This window comes from Drosophila busckii, chromosome 3R (genome assembly GCF_011750605.1).
Source record: "Drosophila busckii strain San Diego stock center, stock number 13000-0081.31 chromosome 3R, ASM1175060v1, whole genome shotgun sequence".
Lineage (NCBI taxonomy): Eukaryota > Metazoa > Arthropoda > Insecta > Diptera > Drosophilidae > Drosophila > Drosophila busckii.
Window position 1 is genome coordinate 9,799,091 of NC_046607.1, and position 18,871 is coordinate 9,817,961.

Genomic DNA, 18,871 nt, shown 5'->3' on the forward strand with positions numbered 1-18,871 from the left:
GCGGCAGCAGCAATGGCAACGGCTGCAACTGCCTCATGTCGCATAAATCCCAGGCAACTTACAAGTTACCCATCAAATCATCATGTAACCGTTGATCAGTATTCTATGTGTGTGCTTGGGTTGTGTTTCTGTGTAATTGGCCGCTTTGCTACAAATAGCTATTCTGCGCTTCGCATCGGCGCATCGGCGTCGGCGCCTGGGAAATGTGCCAAACTGCTTAACACACCTGACAATTGCGAGCATGATCGGCCTAAACAGGTCAGCTGACTGTGTGGTGGTTGTTGTGTTGTGTGTTTGTGTTTACCTTTATGTGAACATAGCATAACAAGGCAACATCACAAAACCAGCCCCGCATATCATTTTAAACAGTCAACTTTATTAGTAGACAATTTTGCAGCCACTTGATGTCAAATAAACTACATTTATTTAGATATATGTGTGTGTGTGTGAGCTATGCATATTCATTTATTGTTAATTCACCATTATTTGTATTGATTTGCTGTTTAGTTTAAACTTATTATATTTACAAATGCCAATCTCTTGTGTTCTTGTTGATTTCTATAAATCATTGAACTTGTTGCCGAGCAACCTACTTAATAAATATTAAATTCATAAGTAATTTTCTCTTATAGTGTACTTCAAGTCTAGACCGACAGTAACTTGAATATTTCTTAGCCCTATTACGCTTCTGGCTGGCAGCTGCAAAAACCGTCAACAAGCAACTAAGCAACATTTTGTATTCCTTTCTTTTTTCTTTTGCTTACCGCAACCTTTTCAATGTCAATTGCTGTCGGCAGCCTTTTGTGTTTATCATGTTGCTGCTGTTGTTTTTGTTTTTGTGGTCGCTGCTGTTATTGATTCTGTGGCTGAAGAGCTCGTCAGCATCGTTTTAGCTGTTTGAGTTTGAGTTTGAGTTTGTATTTGCCTACGCCGCTTGTTATAAGAACAACAGACAGACAGAGAGACAGACAGGAGAGTATAGAATATCAGCAGCAAGAATCGATGGCAACTGTTGCACAGAAAAGAGTTTTGGGTCCAACCCCTGGCTAAAGGTTAACTGCCGGCGCTAACTTTGGCTCGTTAATGAGTGCCATACTTAGAGCACTTGGCAACTTGTTGAGAGTTTCGAGCCTCGCCTCGACTCGCCTCGAAAGTAATTATACCATAAACAATGCCAAGTCTGGCACTTGGCCAAATGCTGGCTTTAAATGAAAACATTTGCCCTTTTTTTTTGCAAATCATAAATGCGTAATTTAAACGCACACGCTGCTACAAGGACAATTAAACATGGCGTATGCGCAATAAATCAAGCAATGGCACTGGCAACACTTTTATATTTCTGTCTACTTGTCTGCCACAGATTTATGAACCAGAGACCAGAGACAGAGACACACCGCACATAACTCAATAAAGCTTGTGCGCTAGCTCGGGCGTGCATTGAAGTTGATTGAAGTGGGCGTGGGTGTGGGTGTCACTCGCAACGAGTGAAATGATGAAAAGCATAAAGCAGACAAGCAATATCAAAGCCCACGCATACATGTGCGCACATAACTTCTGATGCCAAGGTAAGGATGGTTGACTTTGAAGGTTCGCATCTAGTTGAATCAACGTGTGTGTGTGCGTCAAGGTCAAGCTCTGATGGTGAAAAGCATTGCAGCATTTAGTTATAAAAAATTACTTAGCTCACGTCTGCAGCTGTCAGCCTTGCAGCCACAAAGGACTTAATTAACCAACGAGCTGCTCCGGCTCGGCGCTAATTAGCTGTCAAATTAAAGAAGATTTTTAAAGCGAATCCTATGCGCCATCAAAGGCATTTGGCAGCTTTAAACGCTACGCGTAAATTCAAACCAAAATCTCTGCAGACAAAAGCCAATTGTCTTGAATTGCTGTTAACGTTGGCATTTAATTTATTGTGTTTTCCAGATTTCAGTGTCTTTGTTTTATGCGGCGTCGTAAAAAGAACTTATGGGTGGAAAAACTTTCGCAAGTTTAATGGCACAGCGACGAGACGCTAATGAATGCCCTGGCCTGGCCCTGGTCTGGCCCTTATGCAATGGAGCAGCAAAATGGAGCCAATGAAATGCTTCCAAGAGCTTCCAAGGGGCTTATGAGTGCACGCTCGCTCTCTGTCGCACGCTCAGCTTATTTGCGTTTGCATAAAGTGCCGCTGCAATTACTTAGGCTTAAACTTTTGCAATTACAACTCAATAAGCAGCTAATTATGGCAGCGCCGAGAGCGCTGAGCATGCTCGAGGCAATTGGCTTCAACGGATTTTAATAATTTCCTCATAATTATTTGAGCACAAACACATTTATTTAGAGGCGTATACTTGATATTTGCATAGTTAATAGACTAACAAATGGCAAGCAATTTTAAATTAATAACATAATTGCTGCTGTTTGCAATCGAAGCTTAAATCAGTGCACGCCAATCAGAAATTGCTGCGTGCGCTTCTCCCAACCCGCAGTTTGTTGTTTCCCACACACGATACCAGGATATTCTCCACTCTCTATGTGTGTGTGTGTGGGTGTGCGTGCGATTGTCAGCTTGTGTTACCTCGATAATTAGTGCTATTTGGCGCCCGAGTGAGTACACACAATGGTCGTTGGTCCCCCCTTGAGGTTCGTTCATTTGTTAAACATGCATTCAGTGTGGCCTCTAATCTATTTGTTTGCATCGGCTAAAACGCTTTGCCATTTGCTGGCTAAAGGATTATCTAGATGACGTGCTATTGTTTGTAATTGAAACTCGTTGAGCAATCATAGTCACCTGGACATCAGTTGGTTAACACCAGACTTTGCCACTTGAGCAAATCAAATCACAGATAACTCTGATACGGCTTATGCCATAAATACGAAATACTTATCGATACTCCTCGCCTTTTTCATAGAACTCAATCGTAATCAGCGATTAAGCTTGTCTATCACAAAATGTCAGCTGCGCCAATTACGTCGAACGCGCCATAAATTTGCAATGAGCTGCGCTGCTTCAATATTTGACAGAGCTGTGCAAAGATTGATAGAAGGTTCAAACTCGCAACTCAACTGAAGTGAAGTGAACTGCGCTCTGGGGCTGGAGCTGGACTGATTGACTTTGTAAAATAAACACAATTATATTTTCAATTTAGTAAATTGACGCGCTGTGCTGAACTTTGTACTTTAATTGGCAGCAGAACAAAAAAACCAGAAACCAATGCCAGCCCAAACACACACACACACACGCACACATCAAGGCTATTGTAAGCTTGTGTGCGAATCGCTGTCGAGTGTTGGCCGTAAGTACTTTAAGTGCCACTTGGCAATCAACAGCTAGTCGGCTAGTCTAAGCGTACACGTGCACTTAAGTGTATGCTCATGTTAATAAGAATATCTGCTCATCAACAGCTGCAGCTGCTGCTGCTGGCGTTTGACACCTGTTGGTGGAGGCCTATCAAATTTCTAATCTAGCTGCAACAAATTGTTGCATCGCCGGCAGCAGCAATTCCAAGCTGCAATATGCAAACTGCGCAGTTTTCACAGACTGCACTACGCATAATTAAATTGATGTCCTGCAGTTTTAATCAATAGCTGCAGATATTTCTTGTTCCTGTGGTGTCGCCGCAGTCTTTTTATTCTCTGTGTGCTGTGCTCACACGAGCAGAAGCGAAAACAAATTTTATTATACAGCATATGCTCTTTAATTAAATAGCAAATACGTATACGTAATCTATGTGCAGCTCTCATGTCAGTTGAGCTGTGCTGTGGTCATATTATTTATGCTGGTTACTTTGCCCACTACTACAACTTGAAGTGGTAAAAGTTTTGAGCCTTTTGTGTTGCACTCAGCATAGTCAGTTTAGTTTACGAGTGTTTAGCTGTCACCAGGGATCGGAGCGAAGCGGACCCAATGCTCATTGCCATGCAAATTGCTGTAATTTTATTTGCGCAGGCATTTGGGGTTAACCCAGAGCTGCTTATACGACAGCCGCCCACTCTCGCTCTCTCTCTCTCTGCACACGAGTTGGCTAGTGCAGGTAATTGTTGTTAGCAGCAGAGACTTCTCGAGTGGCTTAGCAATTGAGATTTTCCATAACTTGGCTTTCGGTTACTTTGCATGTGGCCAACTGATGTCTAGAGCATCACTTTTGTGGCTGCTGCTCTGGCCCTGTGTGCTGTTGACTTTGCCACAGTCATGGTCAGAACGGGGCTGTTGCTATTGCCACTAAAATCAATAGACGCGTTTAACCCCGCTAAACATACTTAAGTGTTTGTGTGGGTTAATAATATGGGCATGTCGCAAACGAAGCCAACTGGTGGCCTGGTGGGCTGGGTGGGTCGACAACGCCATTGAAATCAAATGGCGGAAGTGTGGCCCAGCACCAGTCTATACAAGCGAAATTAGCTTTGAATGTCAGGGCAGTCGAAGGCTGAAGAGCTTTGAGTTTCATTTATGCTAGTGTGTGTGTGTGTCTGTGTGTGTTGTTGCTTTAATAGCCCAGCCAGGCAGCCAGCCCAACAGTCTAACCCTTGCCAAGGGAAATGGAAATGTGTGTGTATGGCGGATATAATTTAGTTCTGAATTGTATCGGAAATAGAAGCTAGATAATTGACAAATGCATATATATATATGTGTGTGTGTGTGTGTGTGTGTGGGTGTGTGAACGCTGTGCTGTTGCGCTTGCACTTTTGTGGGCGATTTGTTACATTACTCATACGCACTGTGGCAATCAGTTGCGCCTTTCGCAAACGACAAGGTCGCTGTTTACGCTTTAATTGTTGCAATTGCCATTCCATTTAATATGCAAAATGCAAATGCAAACACGCTCACGAGCTCACACACTCAATGCACAAGCCACACCACACACACACACACACAAAGCCCAGCTGGGGGTAACATTAACAATTTCTGCATAAAATTGCACATGAATGCAAAATGCAAAGTTCGGCTTAGTGTAACCCAAATGCTGGCCAAAAACTTTAGACGCCGCTCTCTCACGCAAGGGAACAACTTTTGGCGCGTAAGGTAGAGACGCCCATTAACTTGATGAGTTTAAAATTAGAAATTGCCAGCGAGAGCGCAAACTTCGTAGCGTGCAGGCTCAGGCCTCCTCCGCCTGCAAAGTTTGTTGGGAAATTAAAGCAGCGCACAGACCAAACCAGTTAAGAGTCGTAGAAATTCGCTTTAATTCAATTTTCAATCTGCAATTTGCATTAAATGAATGAGCACGAGACGAGTATGAGGCAGGCAAAGTATAAAGTATAAACAACAAAAGGCATTAAAATGAAAATGAAAATGAAAATGAGACTGCGAATGGGGAGTGGGAGTAATTGCAGTTGTGCAGCTTTTAATGAGCTACAAACTTAATTGTCACGACCAGGAGGCAGCAGGAGGCAGCAGGCGAAAGGATTTATCGCTGCTTGCACATGGTGAGGCCATCGCCCAGGCAGGAGCTGAAGCCCATCAAGTGGGGAATGGTGCTCTGCTCGTAGACGCCCGTAAACAAATGCGCCCAAGGGCCCGAGGCATACACAAGGACATCGTCGCCGCCATGGGTCTCCGAGTCGAGCGGCACGCCAGCTGGGAACAGATCGTCGTGCGCGCCCTTGACCACCGTGGTGGGATCAATGCGCTGCTTGCTCTCCGCGTCGTAGAACTTCTCGGCGCTGGGTCCATTGGCATAGCTGAGCACCATGTGCGGAATGCCGTCGTTGCCGTTGGCGGGCGCCTTGCCGAACACGTCGTTGCCGCGATAGCCGTAGCCGCCATAGCTGAAGGCATGGGAGTGATCCGCAGTGACCACAATGAGCGTGTCGCTCTCGCTGGTCAGCTCACGCGCCGCTTGGATGGCCTTGCTGAACTCGATGGTCTCGTCGAGCGCCATGCGCGCCTGGTTCTCATGATGCGCCTGGTCGATGCGGCCGCCCTCGATGAACAGGAAGTAGCCCTGCTCATGCTGGCTCATGTACTCGATGGCCTTGCGCGTCATCTGCTCCAGCGTGGGCTGCGTCGTTGTCTCGTTCGTCTCCAGGTGGAACAGCATGTGGTCGTCCTGGAACAAGCCCATCAGGCGCTGCGTCTTGCTGACATCCACAGCCAGCAGCTGCTGCTCCGTGGTCACGTAGACATTATTCGCGTGCTCCTTCTGGAACTGCTCGATGAGATTGAGACCATCTGTGCGCTTGCCCCAAGGCTGCGTCTTGGCGTCCACAAAGTTCTCCCGTCCGCCGCCCATTACAACCTTCAGCTGCTTGCCCACCTCGCCATTGAGCAGCTGATGCGCAATGTCCTTGATGCCCGAGTTGGCGCCGCAGTCGTCAGCGACTGCTGCATCGTTCTCCCAGTCCCGCTCTGCGATGTGCGCATAGACGCCGCTGGGCGAAGCGTGCGTCACACGCGTCGTCGTCACCAGACCCGCCCACTTGCCCGCATCGATGGCCCACTTGCCAATGGAGTCCACGTGCGTGCTCTCGTCCAGCATCACCTTGCAGTCAGTGCGCGGCACAGCGCCGTTCACGCCTATGGTGCCCTCCTGGCCCTTCACGCCGCACAAATACGCCGTGGCCGAGCAGGCCGAGTCCGTCACGATCTTGTCCACAGCGTAGGTCTTGGACAGACCCGTGTATGGGAAGCTCTCGAAGGACAGCCACTTCTCCTCGCCGCCCAGCAAGTTACGCGCCGCCGACGTAGTCGTCACGCCCATGCCGTCGCCCAGGAACATAATCACGTTCTTGGCCTGGCCCTTGTTGTACACCGCCGCCAGCTTCTGCTCCACGAACTGCTGTCCCTGCTTGCGCCAATAGTCATTCGTATCCTCGCCCTGCACCGCGCGCATGGATCGCGGGTCCTGCTCCGGCATATCCGGATGCATTTGCCGATCCCGACAGTACTCCGCACTGCGTGTGCATTCCGGCGCCGCCCAGCAGCTGCTCCCAACGATGAGTATCAGCACCACCACGTTCGACTGCAGCCACATATTGTTGAAGACTGACTCAATTGGGCATTTCCTACTTGACCAGCAGTTGCGATTAAGTTCGCGATTAGATACGCAGGCCAAATCTAGTGCGTTGCTAATTCCCCGCAATCCAGCGCGTGCTTTTATTTATGAGTGCCTGCAAGCTAAAGCTACAGCAAATATTTATAGATTTATAGCCAAATATTTTGTCGGGGAGGGGCCAACCATAAATACACACACGTGATGGGAGAGCAACTTGAGCCAAAGGTGAGCAGCAGCAGCTGCAGCTGCTGACCTTCGTTAAAGCAAAATGTGAGCCAAATGTCAAGCTCAAGTGTGCGGGGGGCCAAAAGTTTGAGCTCGAGTGCAAAATGCGTACAGTTCTCTTCTTCTTGCTGCTGTTGTTTGTTAAAGAACAAACACAATCAGCAGATATAACAATACAATGTGTAATCAGGCAGGCCGAAACAGTTTTGGTCAAAAGTTTGTTTTGGGGCTTGTCTTATCGGGGCGAACATTAAAATGCCGCCGGCGTAAAGAAAACAACTTGTGGCTTATAACAGAATGAGTTTACGACAAGACACACACACACACACACACACATACATACAATCGAAAGCGTTTGATTTGATATTAATTCATTTTCGCCAGTCGCTTGAATAATGCGCATATTTATGAGAGTACAACAGTACGTATGCGTAATTTCTTTTTATTATTATTGTTTTGCTTGCGTTTGCACATAAATGTCGCATTGATTTTGCTTCAAAGCGTACAGTCCGAGTAAGGAGCAGCGTTGTTTATGCCGCCTAATAAATTCTTAACGTTGTTTCGAGTGTCAAGATTGCGGCCATTTAGTCCAAGCCAAGTCCATTTATCAATGTTGCCAGCCACCCACACCCAGTTGGGTGGTGAGCGAGGTTGCTCTTAGTTAATGTCAATGCTGCTGCTGCTGCTGCTTTTCATAGGCCATTTGCACTGCTCGTGAATTTGGGGCAAGCATTTGCATAACGGCCTGCAAAATGCTGCATAAAATGAAAGAGAGAGAGAGACTGAGTCTAATCGCTTTGCTTTTGATACTTTGCTTGCAGGCACTTTATATCCATTATCATACTCGAGGAGAGCAGCTATGAGAAGGATGTCAAGTTTAAGGTGCACATTGGCGAACCGCGCTTGGCGCCAGGTAAGTTGGCTGCCGGCCAAAACACATCAATGCTTTATCTTATAGCCGCACCAAAAGCAGCCCCAGCAGCTCCTCTGACAGCTTCCAACAACAACAACAACAACAAAAGCAACAGCAACAGCAAAAAATAAAACAACAACAACAGCAACACCAGCAACGATCTCTGCGGCTGCATGTGTGTGTGTGTGTGGGTGCAACTCAATTTGCTGTTAACCGAATTACAGCAAAAAGTGTGTTAAGAACGTGCGTCAATTTGTTGCCTTGCAAAAAGTTAATAATGCCACACACACACACACTAACGCGTTTACACACACACACATGCAAGCAGGCAGCTGCACGCCTTGAAGTATGCAATTGTTTGTTGAACGACAGTTGACAATTGAATAATTCCAATTACTTACAATAAGCATATATACGATTCGATATATATATATATGCTTATCCATATGCAAAACTTTGTTTGAATTCCACGTTTTTTATATACGTTTGTCTTTTCGTTTTTTTCTTTTCGTCTTTTTCATTTGTTTTTCTTTGTGCTTCTAGATTCAGCTCACTACCGTAAGAATTGAAATTGCGCATTAATTAATTTTATTTGAATTGAATACGAAAAGCACGTAACTTAACAAAAACAACAGCAAAAAGAAAATGAAAATTAAAAATGAAAAACATTTCAACTGCTTTTTGTGGGGCCTGTTTGAAGTGCTTTTCCTTCAAGCTTGTCTTAAATTTTTCTCAACTCCTTCTCTACTTTTCATCAAGTGCGGAAATTGCGACCAAAAAGTGCAAATTAGTTTTTCCCCAAAACGAAATGAAATGAAATTTCTCCAGCCCTTCCCCTAAGTTAGTTACATGTTTCATTTTTCGGTGTTTGAATGTATTTTTCGTTTTCTGCGCCCATAGAATTTAATTTATGTTTTGCCTTCTGTTTTTTTGTTCGAACATGAATCGAGCCCCCGCCCCGCTCCTATTGTTGCCTAGACCACCACAGAGAATTATAATTGGGTTGCGCTGTCGAAATTATTAGTATTAAGCAAATTGTTTTGCAACTACTTAGCTTGTTGATAATCAAACCCATTAGTCCTGCTCCCGAATTGTTGCTATCCCCCACCCCCACCCCTCATATGTATATCCTTGCACTTGAAAGTAATTAACATAAGAAAACTTCATCTTGTGCATTAACATTTCAAGTTTAAAATGTATGCTGTGTGTTTTTATATATATAAAACTCATCTAAAATTGTAAATTTCATAACATCTCCTCATGCAGATGACACTAATAAGGAATCATTTTTCAACCGATTTTTTGGTAGGTAACATATTTTAACGCTATCTTATGTTCAGTTAATAAAAAAAAAATGCAAAAAAAACGAAAGAAAAAACTGCTGCGTACAACTGTGTAAAATGTTTTACTTTTGATTTATTATATTTTTTGGAAGCTGTTTCAGCAAATTCATTAGCCCACAATTGAATGTTGTTATCATGACATACATATAAATGTAACTGTAACTGTAACTGTAACTGTCCATGTAACTTGGTGTGTAACTTTATTGGTATTGGCATGTCTATTCTGAGTTGTAACCTCAACGGAAAAAGTTTTAGTTAGCAATAAGAAAAGCAACTTGCGCTTTTTTGACGCAACGAACGACAAATAGAAGAAAAATGTTTTTTAACGAGTTTCGTCTTCAATTGAAATATAAATTTGTGCAATTTGTGATTGCACATACTTACTATATACACGATATGCATATAAATAAACTGTTGGTAAACTTTATGCTCGGCGGACTCTTGTACACTTACGTATACGTAATAACGCGCTTGTGCCCGCTTCTCTGCTTTGCTCGTGCCAATCAAAAAACTCTCAAATTTCGCATCTGCATCGCCCGCCCAACTCGCAATCCGATTTGTAAGTAACTCACACCACATGCAGCAACAATGTACAGCGTACATTAGAATTGATGTATGTATTTCTCAGTGTGTGTGTGTGTGTGTGTATGTGTATGTGTGTTTGTATACAAATAGAATATACTAGTTTTTTTGTGTGTACAACTTTTGGTTTGAGACATGTCTACATGGATGTATTCAAATATTTATTCATTCTGCATTAGAACAACAATCAAAAGCTCACTCAGACCCTCACAGCCAAACAGCAAAACAGTAAAACAGTCAACAGCGTAACAGTAAACAGCGTAACGTAGGCATTGAGTACACAAGTTGGTAACCAATTGATTAAAGTATAAACGTTTCTTAACTGAACATGCTAGCGAATGATGAGTTAAGCGTTTGCTAAATATTCAATTACAATAAATGTTTCTCCTCCTTCCCCCCACTCCACACACTGACACTCAACACTCATCGCTGTGTCTAGCCCATCACACTGGAGATCGTACTCGTGAGTCACTCTGTTCCGATACATACTACTACCATATGCATGCGTATACTCTCTCATTGCTCTCTAACACAATCAATTGCAATCGCTTTAAGCTGAGCTATTCAATTGGCGTTTACATGAATTACTATAATTTGTACTTGTATTTGCCTAATCTATAATTAATTAATTATTTACTTGACTGCCTTGCACATTGCACAATTCAAATTCAAGTTAATCCCTCAATTGATTGACTTCATTTGCCTGCCATTCATTTTGCAGCTGGTTGAGCATGTCTGTGTACAGCACACAGTTTGACACAAAACTTTTCCTACACTTTCTTACTCTCTCTCTCTCTCTTGTTGTATTCAATGTGCTTCTTGTTATTTGAGTGTATAGACTACTGAGCCTTCCAGCTTGCCACACCATCCATTTATATCTCATTTTTACCAAACCCAATGCCACAGATGATGAAATGCTAGCTCAAATCAAGGAGGTGGAGCGCAAGCCAATACAGGATCTCACCGAACTGGAGCGCATATTGCTGCTGAGCAAGCCCAGGAATGGCGAGCTGACCACCACACATGTTCGCATACGCGAGAGCCAGGAATTTAAGGTAAGCTCAACAACTTAATTTACACCAGTCCACAGAGTTGCTCAAGCGACAGCAGCTAGACAACAACAATTGAGGTGTTAGCTTGTTTACTCTCTCTGACAGCTTAGGCCGCCAAGCAGTCAGTCTGTCTGTCTGTCTGGCTGTCCTTAGTTAAGTGTCTTGTTTCCTGTTTGCGGTTACGTTTATGGTTTTAGTGCCGACTGCACATGCATATGCATAACTTAAGCTAGGAAACTAATGAGTTTGTTAATTGCCTGTCTTGTCTGCAGGCTACTGTGGACAAGCTTGTTGCCAAGGCAAATGTCTCCGCTGTGCTTGGCACTTCCTCCTGGAAGGAGCAATTCAAGGATGCACTCACCGTTGTGCCAGGTAAGTGACAGCAGCAGCAGCCACATTCAAAATTTAACGCATTTCTTTTGTGCAGCCGATGAATCTGAGTTCGACAACGATGATGATGTGGAGGAGGTCGTGCCACGTTGCTTTGACTACATCAGCCACTTTGTGTGCCTGTTCTGGAAGGTGATGTTTGCATTTGTGCCACCCACAGGTAAACGCGCCCACCCTCAAACGCTCAACTTATTGCGCATTACTATGGCCGCCTATTCCTTTGCAGATATTTGCCGTGGCTATATTACCTTTGTGGTCTCCATATTCATTATTGGTGTGCTTACCGCTGTCATTGGCGACGCCGCCTCCTATTTCGGCTGCGCACTCAACATCAAGGACTCCGTTACGGCCATTTGCTTTGTAGCCCTCGGCACCAGCATACCAGGTAAGCAGTCAATAGCAAAGACTCAATTGATATTCAACTTCTCCTCTCGATTGCAGACACATTTGCCAGCATTATTGCAGCCAAGCAGGACGAGAGCGCCGATAACTGCATTGGCAATGTAACTGGCAGCAATGCCGTCAACGTATTTCTAGGCATAGGTCTGGCCTGGTCCATTGCCTCGATCTATCACATGGATCGTGGTACCACTTTCAATGTCGAGCCGGGCACGTAAGTTCCAAATTGGATTTCACTTCAATGAGCTTTAACTTTAATTCGATTTGCTTTCAGCATTGGCTTCGCCGTTGCTCTGTTCTGTGGCGAGGCTTTGATTGCCATTAGCATTATGATGTACCGTCGTGTCAGCAAGTCAACTGGCGCCGAGCTCGGTGGCCCCAAGACCCTCAAGTGGACACACGCTTCGATTTTGTTTGCGCTGTGGGTCATCTATCTGCTCTTGAGCACATTGGAGGCCTACGATATAATTAAGATTTAAACAGGCAACTCTAATATACATATATATACTTACAACAAAAAATCGAACGATATTAAACATATATGTATACATTTGTAAAAGCGTCAGCGCCAAATTTTATTCATGTATATAACGCCAGCTCTGTGTATCGATATACGATCTGTATATTTATGTATGGCAAGTTGGGCTACATGTATGTATATCAATATATATTTAAAATTTACGTAATGAATTGAGAGCAAAAATTCTATTGTTTATTTAGCATAATTTATGAAAAGTTGAAACTACAAATGTAATTAATGCTTACTGTAAATACAAAAGGCTGCCTGGGCTCAGCAACTAAGCAACGTGATCATGCATTATTATATCATATATATATTTATACATACATATAGACAAATACATATACATATATATATTTACGATTTACGATTTACGATTGTGTAATTTTTATCATCATTCTGTATTGAATTTAAGTCATTATCATGTTTTACTCTCATTGTTGTTGTTTGTTATAGCTGTACTTAATATATATATGTATACAATAAAAAATAAATCTATAATTGTTGTTATCAATTTATGTTTGAAACAAATGAAAACAAATCTCCATAACTCTTTATGTTCCGCCATTGTTAATTTAATACATGTGTAAGCTTAAGTAACGACGCACGGCGAAAATATTTAGAAAATTAAGCTGATAAACAAAACTTTAGCTTTTGAACTAACACTAAGTCGTTAAAAATTTAATACTACTACTACAACTACTACTACTAACATATAGACAGTCTCAAAAACTATTTCTAGTCACATACACACTTTTCGAAAACCTTCAATACGACTAGCTATATACATCTTGCTTTACTCTAGCAGCTTACAGTAGGTACAATAAAAAAACACATACACACTCACTAACCAAACTCAACTGAACTAAACTCAACTCCGACCAATTGAAATGCGGCACTTTTAGTACGACCGACCATCAGTGTTTGAAATGCACTGCACTCTCTAATGATGCAAACAATTTCTACTTACTTGAAAGACTTTCATTTACTTTCATCACCTATTGAACTATTGAAGCGTTAAGTCAAAGTCGAGCGAATAAGGCAAAACACCAAACAGAAATTTGTTAAAATGAATGTATTTTTTGTATAATGTTATACTATTTTTTAGTAAGAAATTTTAAAGTGAAAATTAAGCATGCAAGAAATGATAAATAACACACTACTCATAACCAATCTAGTAAGTTTAGATACGTAAACTACACATATATGGGAACTTTTTGGGGAAATGCGCCAAATATAGGAATAATGCTTACAATTAATGAATACTATATATCTCTATGTATGTTTGCATTAAGCTATATATATTAGTTGAACATGTATTTAATGAAGATTATATCAATGTTTGATGTAAGTTGCTATAAATTAAATTGAATTTTTAAATTATATCAATCATGTGGTTTTTTTAAGTTCCATTCGCAATTACACAATTTTATTTTACCAGAGCATATTTCAAAATCAAATCTATACAGCAGTTAACAGACGATTCGCAAGGAATTCGCAAAAGCAAGCATCAGGTTAAAATTTAATAAACCAAACATGAAACGAAAGTATGAAATACTCATAGCAGAGTCCAAAAGTTATTCGAGAGCAGTAGTAAGATTTTATAAAACTCCCAATATAATACGATACATAAATACATACATATACTAATTATATAGTCACATATGCTAATACTTAGACATACATTTGATCAACTTGATGGCAAAGGCAAATAAAATGAGCAAAGTGCTTCCGTATAGAATTTAGGATTTCTCTATAGAGAGAGTTAGCAGAGCATTTTAAGCAATGAACGTAAATTAAACGAGAATTCATTTATTTCAATCATTCATTCATTTCAAATTGTTTACATTTCATTTCGAACAAAAACAAAAGAAACTTATATAGTACTTAAAATATATATGTACGAATATGTGTATTGGAGAAAGTAAAATTTAATAATTTCATGTTTGTTACAGTGTATTTTTGATTCAAATTTTTAGTCACATAAATTTTGTATATTCTTGACTATACACACACACACACACATATGAATGTACTTATAAATGTGATTTTATAGAAATTTCGTGCTAATTACTTACTAATATATTTATGAATTTATGAATATACAAGCATAAATATGTCAAGCACTTAAGCAACAGCAAAAACCAAACATAATAAAAGCTTCTATAGATTATACATAGCATAAAAAAAAAATAAGTAAATAAATACCATACAAAAAATTAAACTACCTGCGTGACATTAAAACTGCACAACCAAACAACAGCCAAATAAATCAAAGAAAAATACTAAGAATTAATCAAATGTTGCTCCAACCCCAGCAGATATGCATATTTAAATGTACTAACTAGGCTAGTATTTAAGGGAAACCCTCAGCATTATTTAAAACTGGCAAACATACTATAATCAAGCATGTTAATCCAAAAACCAAACACAATTGAAATACAATAAATGACACACAAAGCCGATGTCTTTAAACTTATATTAAAATGCAAATGTTTATATTTCACTCTACTGACATGAGATTATCCCCGCAGCAGCAGCAACAGCAGCAGCAGCAGCAGCATCTGTCTGTCTGTGGAAACTGGGTGACAAAAGCTGCAATCAGCAGCAAGCACGATATGATAAGCGAAATCAGTAAAAAACAGAGAGAAAAAAAAATGAAAAGCTTGTGGCGGAAGATGCGTAACGTTGACAACAATGCGAGATAAAGTTGTTTACAGGCAACGAGGAAAGACGTGCATGTAATAAAAAAATAAAATGCTGAAAGCTAATTTAAGTTGAGACAAAGCCAAATAGCAGCTGCCAGTAACAGTTGTTGTCCAAGCTTCCAGCTAAAACGACGTGCTCTGCAGTTACAGTTACAGTTCAAGTTAAAACAAATACAAATCCACCCACCCACCCACACAGCAATAGGCATAGCAAGTTTAGTAGTTGTGGGTGCAGTGTTTGTTATCCTCGGCCTCTCTGACAGACCAGAAGCGCAAATATGTCCTGCAATGAGCGAACCGCGCTGCTGGCAACACAAACGCAACAAGGACAGCTTAATCCACAGCAGCGGGAGCAGCAGCAGCAGCAGCACATCATTGCAATGCCGACAGGCAAGGCTGCAAAGGATTATGAACCCATTTACACAACTGCTGAGTAAACGTTTTTCTGTCGCATTTCATTAAAAAATAACTTGATAACACAGCACTTTACCCACTCCGCCCCGCCCATTATTCGCATACGCATACGCTACTCTCGCAGTTTCCGCTTAACGCTAACGACATTTTTCGACAGCCACTCGTACGGCCTCACGCTGGAGGAGCTGCTGCCATTTAGCTTGGATCCTTGGTGGCAGACGACGCGGCGCCTATGCGTCGGCTGCCTCTGGCTGACATTTGTGCTGACCTTGCTGGCTTCCATGGCGCTGGCTTACACTCATGCAGCCTCCCCTAGTTGTAGCCCTAATACTATTGTGCCTACCACGCTAAAGCCACTGCCAACTTCGCTGGCTCTGACCGCCAACGCCACCACACTGCTGCTGGCCAGCTAGAACCGAAATAAAAAATAAACCAACATATATACCCCAAGCGACTGCTGCAATTTCACACTGCGGATTACATCAGCCGGCTGACTGAGGATTTTGTCTTCTGGTTTAATCGTATGCGGCTTTTTTGTATTTTGCTGTGCGATAAGCTTTGAGTACGAGGAGCTGAATTGATTGTTTGTCTTTATTATTTGTTTACAAGCTGTTGTTCTATTATATAGAGCAATTTGCTTTTATTTACTTTGTATGGTATACAATGGGCTCTCGCTAATAATTTTTTCACAATTTAACTGCGACTCTAGCAGCTTTAAAGTCACTTACATTTGCTTAATTTAACTGTGGTTAGCTTGTCGTTAAATAGAAAATTAATAAAGAAGAACACAAAATATTAATCTGTTTTTTTTTTTTATTTTTTTTTGTTTCTTTACATAAAGTTTGGATGAGAGTGGCAAAACAGCTGTTTATGTTTCTTCTTATTCTTCTTCTTGAGACCAGTCGTGATGTCTTTAAATAAAAAATTACTAGTAGTACGGAGGTGTTCTTGCTTCGCTATCCAGAATTCACTGATCCCTCCCTCTCCGTTGAGCTAGAATGTTAAGAAATATGTAAAAAGCTTCCGTCAAGAGAAGCTAAAATAAATAACGAAGGCAATGTTTATTAAATTTTTTATTTATTATCTTTATTATATTATTTATTATATACTATTGTTTATTTAGTTTTACTGTAAAATTAAATAGGCCATTAAATAAAATGTAGCAAATTTATTCTAAACATCAAGTTGACCCAGAAATGTGTTCAATATATTCTTTATATTAGCATTGGCAAAATCAGCTTGGGATATTGCCTCATGCATATCGACAATTTGGCGATTTGAAAGGCGTAAATTGAATTGATTAATCACAATCGACCACACGCTGCTCCTGTTTTGTGCAAATTGCATTTTCAAATGTGGCTTTGTACAAGGAGATAGCCAAGTCCAAAGCAGCATTAGACGACTTGGAGTGACGAGCGCACTTCAGTGTGGTGGATACCAGCAACAGCAAGTGATCATCGTTATCAAATTGCTTTAAAAATAATTATAAATTATTAGATTGTTAAAGCTATTCGAATGTGCAACTTACATCAATGACAGCCATTAGTTTATGCAATTTGTTGTCGAGGGGAGCTTCATGTTGCAAGCTGCAGGGCTTAGGACCTAAGACAAAATCTGCTGAAATATTCAAGTTGACATCGGCAATTTTTGCACGTGCGTTTATGTTCTATGATAATAAACACTAGATTTATAATTTATAAAATAAAATATAACTATGGCACGCACCATGGTGCTTATGCAATTTCATCAGCGTTCTCTTCAACCTCTTCTGCAGTATCGTTCGAATCGTACCTTTTTGAATCACATCTATACTATTTAGAATCTTTAGCATATTGCACAGTTTCGGCATCTTCGATGGCCTCCTCGGAATCATCCTCTTTAAAGGGTTGCAGAGCCTATTTAATTTCAGTAATAATCACCTCACAGCCCCTCGGACCAAAGCAGTTGCTGTCCAAGTTTAGGAGCCGTAGATTGGGTTTGGTTAATACGGCCGTCACCATCATAAGTCCACCATTCATGATTTCATTACAGCCCAAGTCGAACACTTCCAGTTCTGCGGGAGAGCGCAGAACATCTTTCAAGCCAGTCATGCCATTGGGTTTGCTTATCACGGCCGTCACCAGCATAAGTCCACCATTCATGATTTCATTACAGCCCAAGTCGAACACTTCCAGTTGTAGCATGGAGCCACCCTCAAAACCAAGGCCGCAAACAAAGCTCCTTCAGAGAACAGCAACCCTGAGAGGACATCTTCCAAGCCAGTCATCCCATTCGGACCCAGCGCGTTATCACTCAAACCGTTAGTTTGGCATTGGCTGTAATTAAGCGCCAAGATGCTTTAGTTCAATTGGTATTTCAATCTTTAGATGGCGCACCAAACGTGTTGCCCTATAGATTCAGAAAGTGCACCGTGGACTCGTGGCTAAGCGCATCCACCACATCTTTGGCTTGTTCCATATTGTCCCAAGTGGCGGCTCTGTCGTAAAAGCTATTTCCAGCTTCTTTTTGGTGCTTGAGCTGTCACATGGACAAAACTAAAATTCGCCATCTTAGCAAATTGTATTGATTTCAATTAATATTTAACTTACTGCATTGATTCCAAATTTCACAAAACTAAAATATTTTTTTTCGCTTTTCTATCAACCACTTACAACAGCAGAGTTCAACATCTGACTCATTTTAATTTGGAATTCGATTTGCCTATATTTGCTTAAATTTTTAAAGCAATGGTAGCGCCTACTTCGATTAGTGCTTAGAAATGTGAAATACGTCACAAAATAATTTAATTTAAGTGAAATCTGCTTTCAATGGCAATTAGAAATTAGAATTAGAATGCATTTGAATTCAAAGAATGAATTCAGTTGGCATTACATAAAGTTAATGCATTCAAAATACAAATTCAAATTGCATTATAAAAAAGGAATTAACTCAATATCAGAATAATACAATAAGAATGCATCTAAGCGTAATTTAAATTCAGATTGGAAAAAATTAATGCATTCAAAAATATCTTAATTATTCGCTACTGAATGTATTTCGTGACCAGGGCGTAGCCAGATATTATAGTATATTTATAAATATGTCGGAGACTGAGTTCTAGCGTCTCCCAAGATGGCAACGTTATTATTCAAAGCAGCCATATTCACTTAATTATTATTCTTTAGTAAAGCGAAACGAATTTCCGTACGTCTTGTTCTACCGACCGCACAACAGGAAAGAGGCCGGTTGCACCGTGTCAATCGCTGAAGCCAACTTCACGTTGCTTAGCTGTCATTTACTGACATTCGGTAACCATTCATCCTTTTCCATCACTGACGACGCTACGGAACTGCGTTCGATTCCAGCTCCTAA

General features: G+C 41.2%; 4 protein-coding genes across 9 annotated transcripts in view; 2 read left to right on the plus strand and 2 right to left on the minus strand.

Moving 5' to 3' along the window:
• LOC108603515 (sodium/calcium exchanger 1) overlaps positions 1-12,765 on the plus strand; it is a 30,779-nt gene extending 18,014 nt beyond the window's left edge. For 2 of the 5 annotated variants that reach the window (XM_017992405.2, XM_017992404.1), the window contains exons 3-11: positions 8,021-8,112; positions 9,379-9,417; positions 10,477-10,500; positions 10,944-11,092; positions 11,362-11,461; positions 11,517-11,639; positions 11,706-11,864; positions 11,921-12,092; positions 12,153-12,765. In XM_017992405.2, coding sequence (XP_017847894.1) covers positions 8,021-8,112; positions 9,379-9,417; positions 10,477-10,500; positions 10,944-11,092; positions 11,362-11,461; positions 11,517-11,639; positions 11,706-11,864; positions 11,921-12,092; positions 12,153-12,357 — 1,063 coding nt within the window. In that variant the 3' untranslated portion in view covers positions 12,358-12,765. Of the gene's footprint in view, positions 1-8,020; positions 8,113-8,655; positions 8,671-9,378; positions 9,418-10,476; positions 10,501-10,943; positions 11,093-11,361; positions 11,462-11,516; positions 11,640-11,705; positions 11,865-11,920; positions 12,093-12,152 lie in introns of all 5 variants that reach the window. The other 3 variants (XR_001915303.1, XM_017992406.2, XM_017992407.1) reach the window with 3 other exon arrangements.
• On the minus strand, positions 5,170-6,953 carry LOC108603517 (membrane-bound alkaline phosphatase). The gene has a single exon (XM_017992408.1). It carries the CDS (start codon positions 6,951-6,953, stop codon positions 5,388-5,390), a length of 1,566 nt encoding a protein of 521 aa, XP_017847897.1. The 3' UTR covers positions 5,170-5,387.
• Positions 12,766-14,927: 2,162 nt separating the features above from the next.
• Positions 14,928-16,572, plus strand: LOC108602107. 2 transcript variants are annotated; one of them, XM_017990132.1, is made up of 2 exons: positions 14,928-15,539; positions 16,362-16,572. In XM_017990132.1, the coding sequence occupies exons 1-2, from the start codon at positions 15,385-15,387 to the stop codon at positions 16,414-16,416; spliced, it is 210 nt and encodes a 69-aa protein (XP_017845621.1). In that variant the 5' UTR covers positions 14,928-15,384; the 3' UTR covers positions 16,417-16,572. The 2 variants fall into 2 exon arrangements, with proteins under 2 accessions (XP_017845621.1, XP_017845620.1); XM_017990131.1 differs by lacking the exon at positions 16,362-16,572 and adding an exon at positions 15,678-16,304 and having other exon boundaries at positions 15,130-15,539.
• Positions 16,573-16,712: 140 nt separating this feature from the next.
• Positions 16,713-17,325, minus strand: LOC108602572 (ran GTPase-activating protein). The gene is made up of 3 exons (XM_017990709.1): positions 17,246-17,325; positions 17,049-17,186; positions 16,713-16,991 (listed from the first exon to the last, which is right to left on the minus strand). Exons 1-3 carry the CDS (start codon positions 17,246-17,248, stop codon positions 16,821-16,823), a joined length of 312 nt encoding a protein of 103 aa, XP_017846198.1. The 5' UTR covers positions 17,249-17,325; the 3' UTR covers positions 16,713-16,820.
• Between the last annotated feature and the right edge of the window lie 1,546 nt (positions 17,326-18,871).

What these genes read in the sequence shown, in the direction of transcription:
- LOC108603517 (XM_017992408.1), bottom strand. Translation starts at nt 6,953, where the DNA reads ATGTGGCTGCAGTCGAACGTGGTGGTGCTGATACTCATCGTTGGGAGC.
- LOC108602107 (XM_017990131.1), top strand. Translation starts at nt 15,385, where the DNA reads ATGTCCTGCAATGAGCGAACCGCGCTGCTGGCAACACAAACGCAACAA. An exon ending in CCCATTTACACAACTGCTGA is followed by an intron (nt 15,540 to 15,677) that starts GTAAACGTTTTT and finishes ATTTTTCGACAG; the next exon opens with CCACTCGTACGGCCTCACGC.
- LOC108602572 (XM_017990709.1), bottom strand. An exon ending in AACTAATGGCTGTCATTGAT is followed by an intron (nt 16,992 to 17,048) that starts GTAAGTTGCACA and finishes TTATTTTTAAAG; the next exon opens with CAATTTGATAACGATGATCA.